The following is a 9,164-nucleotide window of genomic DNA, read 5'->3' on the forward strand; positions in this document are numbered from 1 at the left end:
ACCTTTTAGCCGTGTGCGGTGCCCCCCTCCACCATAGTCCACCTCGATAATACTGTAGCAGTGCTTAGGCGAAGCCCTGCGTCGGTAGAACATCATCATCGTCACCCCGCCGTCGTGCTGACAAAACTCTCCCTCAACACTCGGCTGGATCGGAGTTCGAGGGACGTCATCGGGCTGAATGTGTGCTGAACTCGGAGGTACCGTGCGTTCGGTACTTGATCGGTCGGATCGTGAAGGCGTACGACTACATCAACCGCGTTGTGCTAACGCTTCCGCTTTCGGTCTACGAGGGTACGTGGACAACACTCTCCCCTCTCGTTGCAATGCATCACCATGATCTTGCGTGTGCATAGGAATTTTTTTGAAATTACTACGTTACCCAACAAGAGAGAGATCCAATCTCGGAGGGGCTCCCGCCCCGCCGCCGCCATGGAGGCCATGGAACAGAGGGGAAACCCTTCTCCCATCTAGGAGGAAGGTCAAGGAAGAATAAGAAGGAGGGGGGCTCTCTCCCCCTCTCTCCCAGTGGCGCCGGAACACCGGCCGCCGGGGAATCATCGTGTGACGGCGATCTACACCAACACCTCCGTCATCTTCCCCAACATCTTCATCACCTTCCCCCATCTATATTCAGCGGTCCACTCTCCCGCAACCCGATGTACCCTCTACTTGAACATGGTGCTTTATGCTTCATATTATTATCCAATGATGTGTTGCCATCCTATGATGTCTGAGTAGATTTTTATTGTCCTATCGGTGATTGATGAATTGCTATGATTGGTTTAATTTTCTTGTGGTTATGTTGCTCTCCTTTGGTGCCCATCATATGAGCGCACGTGTGGATCACACCATAGAGTTAGTTGTATGTTGATAGGACTATGTGTTGGAGGGCAAGGGGGATATCAGCTTCAGCCTAGCATAGAAATTGATGCATACGGGATTGAAGGGGGACCAATATATCTTAATGCTATGGTTGTGTTTTACCTTAATGAACGTTAGTAGTTGCGAATGCTTGCTAATAGTTTCAATCATAAGTGCATAGAATTCGAAGTAAGGGATGACATGCTAGAAGTGGCCTCTCCCGCATAAAACTTGCTATCGGTCTATCAATTGCTTAGGGACAATTCCGCAACTCCTACCACCACTTTTCCACACTCGTTAAACTAACATAATTGTTTCTTTATCTAAATGGCCCCTAGTTTTATTTACGTGCTCTTTATTATCTTGCAAACCTATCCTACAACACCTACAAAGTACTTCTAATTTCATACTTGTTCTAGGTAAAGCGAATATTAAGCGTGTGTAGAGTTGTATCGATGGTCGATAGAACTTGAGAAAATATTTGTTCTACCTTTAGCTCCTCGTTGGGTTTGACACTCTTACTTGTCGAAAGAGGCTACAACTGATCCCCTATACTTGTGGGTTATCAACGGCGGCGCGCCTTCGACTCACTCCAGTGCTTGTAGCCGTCGCTAGGTGGTCCACGAACATGGTTGTAGTTTTTATTACCTCCGTTGTTCTTTGTACTGCCATGATTGAAAATGAATAGATTGGAAGTTTCTCGAAGAAAAAGTTCAAAACTTCAAACTCCAGTAGGGATAGAGGTCCGTTGCGTCCGTACGGCTGGAAATATTAAGCTAGTAGCTACTGCTTTAAGGGCATTTCTAACCGATTCCCTATAAGTTAGTCAAGTATCCAGTGAAGTAAAGTTAGTGGAGTACATTTTTACTTCAGTAACGGTGGCCGCACCTAGCCGATCCCCTATAGTTAGTGGAGTAAAAATAAAATTGTAGATTTTATGTCCTAGCAGCACAAACTTCAAACACTACAGAATACATATCTTAAAAACATTCAAATTAAAACATGCATAACATAATAGTCATAACCTAAAGTTTCACCATCGCGTTTTCAAATTAAAACATGCGAAGTTCACCCAAAAGACATCACCTCAAACACAATGTTTGATCCAAAATCACCACAAACATAGCATGTATATGTTGTGGATCGAGCCAACCAATGGCATGCACCACCGCCCCCTCGGCCACCACCACTCACACGATGTCTTCGGCGAAGAAATCAACTCCACCATCTTCTCAGCCACCATCACCACCACCATCCTCTTGGCCACCATCACCACCACCATCCTCTCGGCCACCACAATTAACATCATCATCCCCTCGGCCACCACCATCAACACCATCCCCTCGGCCACCACCACCATTGCGAAGAGAGGCTTCCAAGATTTCTCCACAGGTGAGCTCTCAATACTTTCTTGTGGTTTCATCCATTGTGTTTGGATTCATGAACATGATAGCACGTTTTTCAGCCTTCTTGGCATCAGAATCCTCTCCTCCTGGAGTGCAAGTCTACACTCCTCCACCTTCAGCTGCTGCCGACTTGGTCTTCCATTTCTCATTCTCCAACGCCCTGAGCTCATTCCACCTCGTCATCTTCTCTTCTTTGCGTTCGACCGCCAACATCTTCTTGGTCTCGATCATTGCCACAAATTCTTTGTAAGTGCCACCGACTGCATTTCTCTTCTTTCTTTCTTTTGCAATCTTATTTCTTTCCGACCTATTGTTGGCATCTTCGTCAATCTCCTCGTCCTCCTCAACGGAAATGCTCAACCTTGATCTCTTTGGAGTGGTCTCCGTGATTCTTTGGATCCATTTCTCGTTTTTGCATAGCTCTTTGTAGCAATGATACAACGTGAAGGACTTGTGGCCGAACTTGGTATTTCTATGCTTGAATAGTTCTTGGATGTAGGGGCCATACTCCGCCACTTGCACACTGCTCAGTGGTGCATGATTCACTTGGTTGATGCAAACCGGATCATCGGTTCCATTGGTCATGAATGGTGCTCCAACGATGCCCAAGAGAACCTTGAGTATGGCTTGATCGCACATCCATGAAGTTGTTGGTATTGGTCGGTATCTCTTCTAAAACATGGTCTTGATTTGATCCCTTCCGATCGGTGGATCCATACAAATCGCGCACCAAGCATCGTAAAGAGCAATATCCTCCTTTTGGTTGTAGTTTTGGGTGCGGCACCTTGGCACCTTCGTGCTTGCTTCGGTCACCTCCACAACCTCCTCTTTCTCGGCCACCACCTCTTCGACCTCCTCCTCTTCCCCGGTCACCTCTTGTTCCATGTCTTGGGTGGCCTACGAATGATCCCAAAATGAGTCGTAGTTGAGCTCATCAAGTCCAACTTCGGCCGAGGACTCCAAGGAAGCGAGGAATTCGACCGTGTTCATCCGCAATACAATAAACAAAGCAAACACCACTAACAATCACTACCAGCCACCAACAATCACTATCAAATACCAACAACACACGAGGTTTTTGTTTTTACCTTGTAGGCATTTCATCGAGCACTTGGCGTACGCGATGCTTGTTGCCGGATGCGGCGGCCGCTCGCGCCGGAGCAGTGGCCGTAGGGGGCGCCGGAGTAGCTGCACGAGTCGCCGGCCTAGGACGGGGCGCCACTTTGGCCTTCTTTGTGGCCGCCTCGACGAGCGTCGCCGCCGCCGCCGTCGGCTTTCGAGCTCGTTTGCCTCCGGCGGGTGCGCCGGGAGGGCGGTGGCCACCGCGAAGGTCATTGGTGGGGGGGGTGGAGGAGGAGCTTGGACTTGGTGGTTTTTTTTCAATCCCAAACTCTTCTTCGGCCGGGCAGCGGCGCAGCCGGTAGGGTGAGGGAAGGGTCCGGGCTATCCATTTCGTGCGGCCGGATGGTCATCGGTGGCCGCGGCACACAACACGGGGTGGGAGAAAGAGAGGTGCGCAAGTTTTACTCGGCAGCCGCGGGAGTGAGTAAAAGTAAAGATTTGGGGGATATTGGGAGTTGGAGTAAAAAATTTACTCCACTAAACCAGAGCGGTGACTACTACCAAAAAATAATTAATGATGGCGGATGCATGCTTTAGGGATGCGCATGTCTGCATCTCTGCTCCGTGGCGCAGCTGCACGACGGTTTTTCCAGCAACCGGAGGTCATACATTTCTTGTCAGTTGTCTTATCCGGCGATCATATACAGTCACCGCCAGATCATATTTTTTTCCTTCCATCGGTTGTCTTGTCGTACAGCTAGCCCAAGTGCCCCGGCGTGCATGCACAGTGAGCAGCCATGCTCTGTGGTCAAGCGCCCGGTGTGGTCCGCGCCGGAGATGAACAAACCATGCATGCCATTTTGACCATATACTAGATTGAACTTGTTGCATGATTTCTTCACCAAAAGATCTCACCTCTTCTTATTTTCAACACTTCATGCACACCCAAAAAAACTCAATTTATTTTTCGGTTATTAGGAGCAGGCCTAGGCGAGGTTGCCCTGCTAGCTTTTCAGACGAGGAAGCTCCCCGCACGACGACGAGCGCGCATGCCAGTTCGCAACTCCACGACAGCGTCAACTCGACGGGCACTGTAGAAGGAGATAGCATCATCGTAACTGGAGATGAATCCTAATGATTGTCACGTGAATGCAGAAATGATATAAAAGGAGCAACTAGTTGACGAGCGCTCCTTCGGGGGCCTCCTAACTAGCCGCCGCTATGTGTCACGCTCTGTGCGCTTTCTCCGGATTTTTTTGCACGTTTTTTTGGCTTTTTAAACAGGTTTTCTCGGGTTTTATGACTTTTTGGTTTTCTCTGGGTCTTCCTTAGCATTTGGACCAAAAGTTTTTTTTCAAAAAAATAATATTTTTATAAGAAAAAACTCGGCTTTTTTCTTCTGCGAGAGACACGGCCATGCCTATCGGAAACGGGAAAAAAATACATTTCCTTTTTTTTCTTCCGCCAAAGACATGGTTTTGCTTTCACAAGAGGCACGGTTTTGCTTTCGCGAGAGGCATGGCCGTGTCTCCGGAAACAAAAAAAACGTGTTTTCTGTTTTTTTTCTTTCGCAAAAGGTACGGTTTTGCTTCCGCGAGAGGCACGGCCTCTCGGAAACGAAAAAAACATGTTCTTTGTTTTTTTCCTTTCGCGAGAGGGACAGTTTTGTTTCGATGAGAGACACGGTTGTGCTTTTGCGGGAGGCACGGTCATGCCTCTCGAAAATGAAAAAAACATGTTTTCTGTTTTTTGATTCCGCAAGAGGCACGGTTGTGCTTTCGCAAGAGGCATGGTTGTGCCTCTTTCGGAAAGGGAAAAAACATGCTCCCGATTCGGTTTTTTCGTCCGATTTTTTCGTGAATTTTTTTTGGTCAAAACCTATCGACATGGAATCTAGTTTTAAAGATCTCGACGCGAGAAATTCAATGATGAAAATGGTTCGAGACTTGGACGCACGCTTTAAGAGATAAAATGTTTTGATTAAACGAATGTATGAAAAAAGGTAAAACTCACAGTTCGCGACAAGTAGCGCACATGCAATGCGCCACTTGTCGCAAATTGGGAAGGTGGGAGTGATCTTTGAAAAGAATACTCCTTAATTAGTGATTTCGATGTCTTCCTCTAGTTAGCCACAACATGAGGCAGGTGCAGCTGACTAGCCTCCTGGGCATGACATCTGTGGTTCGAGCACATAATTTTTTCCTTTATTTTCTTCCACTCATTGACAGATAGGCCCTGCATAAACAGATAGAGAAAATGAGTTGACGAGGCGCAATATGGATTGTATGGCCCATCAAATAAATGAAATATGGAGCTATACGATCTTGCAGTGAGCATATATTTATCTCAACACATATAATAATCATATTCTTGAGTACAGTAACCAAAGTAAACATATACGATAAGTTTAATGACTATAAGTGCATTTTACTCTTTCTCTCTAGCGGCCACAATAAAGGTGGAGGGAACGCAAGTTTTTTTTATCAATCCTAAATGTTGCATTTTATTGCTCAAAACGTGTACAGAATAATGGGGCTCAAGTAGGCAAACATGCCTACCTAGATTTAAAGACAAAAAGAATACTTCGCCAAACTATCTCTATCTCTACTACCTAAAAGAAACGTAAGGTTCCCTCTCCCCTCTTACGTTTCGTCCAACCTCCTCGTGGTTGTTTTGCAAAAAGCCCCCTCAGTTTACAGGAAATCAACCCGCAGTCCCTGTTTTAGTGGCATCCAGAAAAAACGTTTGACTTTTCTGTACTACCTAAAAGAAACGTAAGGTTCCCTCTCCCCTCTTACGTTTCGTCCAACCTCCTCGTGGTTGTTTTGCAAAAAGCCCCCTCAGTTTACAGGAAATCAACCCGCAGTCCCTGTTTTAGTGGCATCCAGAAAAAACGTTTGACTTTTTTTAAAAAAACCTATAGGCATTTCAATTCAGTCCGCAGTCCTTTCCTTTCTCTTATCCACTCTACGCCGGCGGCTACGCCCATTCCGTCGTGCGCCGGCGGCCGCCGTGCCTCGCGCGGGAGGATGGAGTGCGCTCGTCGGGAGGATGGACGGCGCGGAGAGGCGCGATCGCTCCCGAGCTCCTGTGCCCACGCCTCGCGCCTCCTTGCACAGCTCCGGCGGCCACTCGCCACACGCCGTCGCCGGCGACCACAAGCAGCCACCGTCGCACCTCTACGCGCGCCACCCCGAGGCCCCAGCCACGCCGCGCCGCCGTCCTCCGCAATCCCGGCCTCCTCCTCGACCTCGCCTCTCCGTGCGAACAAACGGCGTCGCCGGCGGCGGCCACGGCCACCGTGCTTGAGCTGACGGGCGCCGACCGCACGGGGCTCATCTCCGAGGTGTTCGCCGTGCTGGCCGACATGAGCTGCAGCGTCGTCGATGCCAGGGCGTGGTCGCATCGCGGCCGCCTCGCCTGCCTCGTCTACCTGCGGGGCGAGGATGTGGCCGCCGCCGGTGTGGAGCGCATCGAGGCCCGCCTCGCCCCCTCCTCCGCGAGACTCGGAAGCCAGCGGCGGCGCCGTGGCTACCGTCCCCGCCGGCTCCATCCCGCACGCCGACCGGCGTCTCCACCAGCTCATGTATGCCAGCGGCGACCAGGAGCGCGCATTCCCAGCTCCCTCGGTGTCTGTCAAGAGCTAGGCCGAGCGCGGGTACTCGGTGTTCAACGTCCATTCCACAATCATCTCTTGTACAGTGGCTGAGGAAGATCCAGGAAAGCAAGAGCTGCGCAAGAGGGGGCAGGATCAGGAAGAAGCACAGTGATGGAACCTTAGCAGTAGACCAAATGCAGACATGTACATAAGGGGATCCGATTACGATTAGATGATGCAGACCGTGTCCTTGTCCAACAAAACTCAATCGAGTGTTTGACCCGGATTGTTCTTTTTTGCTATAAGAAGGAAGAGTACTACGCTGGAATCTCCATCACGTTAATTGTCGACGAAACATCCAATGTTTCCGCCGAGTTCGCAGCAGGAAGGAGCTCCGAGTTCGCCAATGTCTGCTGCGGCGTCTACACCAGAGGTATGCTTCTCCTTGAACCCTGTTAACACGTTATGAGGATCCATGGCCTCTTCTTCTATTTCTTCAGTGCTACCATCTTGCTCGTCAGAGGAAACTGGTGCAGTTTCTGCTGCATCTTCCTGACACTGGTCCTCAACCATCTTGTTTTGCTCTTCGTTCTGAAGATCCATGGCCTCCTTTTCCAATTGTTGAGTGGGTACAGCAGTTTCCATATCATCACCTAATTGGTTGCAAACAAAATTCTCATCTGTTTCAGATACGACAGTTAAGAGCGTCACGGGAGGAAGAAGCTCCGAGTTCGCCGGAGGTACACAAACATCCGTCCAGCACTCCAATGTCGCCTACGGCATCTACACCAGAGGTATGCTTCCACTTGACCCCTGTTAACAAGCGCCGTGAGCAGAGTAGACATCAGCCAAGTCCAACATTTCATTCAGCCATGTATGCACAGAGTGTCAATCATCATCCAAATCCATACATTGCGTTAATTTTCAGACCCTCTAGGTGATGCTTTTTCATGTCTAGAATTGACCCTCGAGGTGATGCTTTTTCATGTGTAGAATTCAGCATGTTAGGCAAGAGTGTCAATCAATCTACTATAATATCGGACATGAGAGACCAGTCCAATTTTTCTTCATTACCTCGGAATAAGGAGCTCAAGTTTGTAGTAGCAGGACTCATAAGAAAATGCATTGACACATATATGTAGTAGAATCTGAATCTGTTAATCTGTTGAAAGATAAGGAATCTACTTGAAAGATAATGACAAGAGAGACCAGTCCATTTTTTCTTGTAAAGTGCATGTTGTTTAAACTCTTAAATGTTCATGTCTACCTCTGTTTCTTTCTCATTGAGTTTTGGTACATTTGGTATTGTTTGATATGCTATCTAATATAGAGTGTGTGGCCCCACTTCAGTTGTTCAATTATTTTTCACTTAGGAGCGGGTGATTGATGGGCCAATTATGCCAGTAATGTCCTTAATTTCAGAGAAGATGCAAAACAGATAACATGGATGAGCTTGAATACTTGCCGGTAGTGTAGCTTTCTGCTGGACCATATATTCTGCCCGGAGAAGTTTCAGTGACCGATGGAAGCTTTGATGTATTTTTTTCAAGCAAAAGTAATCGTCTATTACCCATGTCAGGTTTCGACTCAAATTGTGGTGCTTCTGTTGGCATTCCTTATCTTTTATGCCTGATGTGAGTCTTAGTGCTAATAAGAACTATTTTTTCCAAATGGTAAATCTACCTTTTCCCCATCATGTGACTTAAAGCTAATCTATTCATGGTTAGTTTTCCTTCCTGTACAAAGGTCATCTGTTCCGATACAGTTTTTCTTCGCTTTCTTTTACTATAACATAGACAATGCTCACATGGCCGCAAATTGTAAACAGAGATGGAAACGTGCATACAAATCTCTCAAGCATGCAATATTTTTCCAGGGTGACAATTTTTTACATGGCTTTATATCTGAAGACACCCTTTGTTGGCTCTATTTGTTGTATATAATTTATATCTGAATATACCTTTGGATGCTTATACCATAACTGATGGCCCTGTATAAGTTATATCTGAAGATACCTTTGGTGACCCCTTTCTATGTTCATTGGTGAATAATAGTGGGAAAAAACTCGAATGAAACACTGAGACGACATAGAGGAACACTACTTGGGGCAGTTCAATGTTATAGAGGTCGCTTTGTTGAGAGGTGAGCAAATACATGAAGCCAACAGAGCAACTGGGTGGGTGGATCATGACTAGCTCTGATTTTCTGTATGATTATTTGTCCTGCTCTTGCAATTC

General features: G+C 47.4%; 1 protein-coding gene and 1 long non-coding RNA gene across 2 annotated transcripts; one reads left to right on the top strand and one right to left on the bottom strand.

Moving 5' to 3' along the window:
• Nucleotides 1–2,366: 2,366 nt before the first annotated feature.
• LOC141041113 (uncharacterized) lies at nt 2,367–3,152 on the bottom strand. The gene is made up of 2 exons (XM_073507225.1): nt 2,987–3,152; nt 2,367–2,893 (listed from the first exon to the last, which is right to left on the bottom strand). Exons 1-2 carry the CDS (start codon nt 3,150–3,152, stop codon nt 2,367–2,369), a joined length of 693 nt encoding a protein of 230 aa, XP_073363326.1.
• A 3,096-nt stretch (nt 3,153–6,248) lies between these two features.
• Nucleotides 6,249–8,816, top strand: LOC141041721 (uncharacterized). The gene is made up of 2 exons (XR_012203004.1): nt 6,249–7,360; nt 7,617–8,816. It is a non-coding gene; the product is annotated as an uncharacterized lncRNA (long non-coding RNA).
• Nucleotides 8,817–9,164: the final 348 nt, after the last annotated feature.

The sequence above is a fragment of the Aegilops tauschii genome, chromosome 2 (assembly GCF_002575655.3).
Source record: "Aegilops tauschii subsp. strangulata cultivar AL8/78 chromosome 2, Aet v6.0, whole genome shotgun sequence".
In the NCBI taxonomy this organism is placed as follows: domain Eukaryota; kingdom Viridiplantae; phylum Streptophyta; class Magnoliopsida; order Poales; family Poaceae; genus Aegilops; species Aegilops tauschii.

Coding starts and splice junctions, on each gene's coding strand:
- LOC141041113 (XM_073507225.1), bottom strand. CDS start 3,152: ATGGAACAAGAGGTGACCGGGGAAGAGGAGGAGGTCGAAGAGGTGGTG. Junction 2,894..2,986: donor CGATGCTTGGTGCGCGATTT/GTATGGATCCAC, acceptor TGTGCGATCAAG/CCATACTCAAGGTTCTCTTG.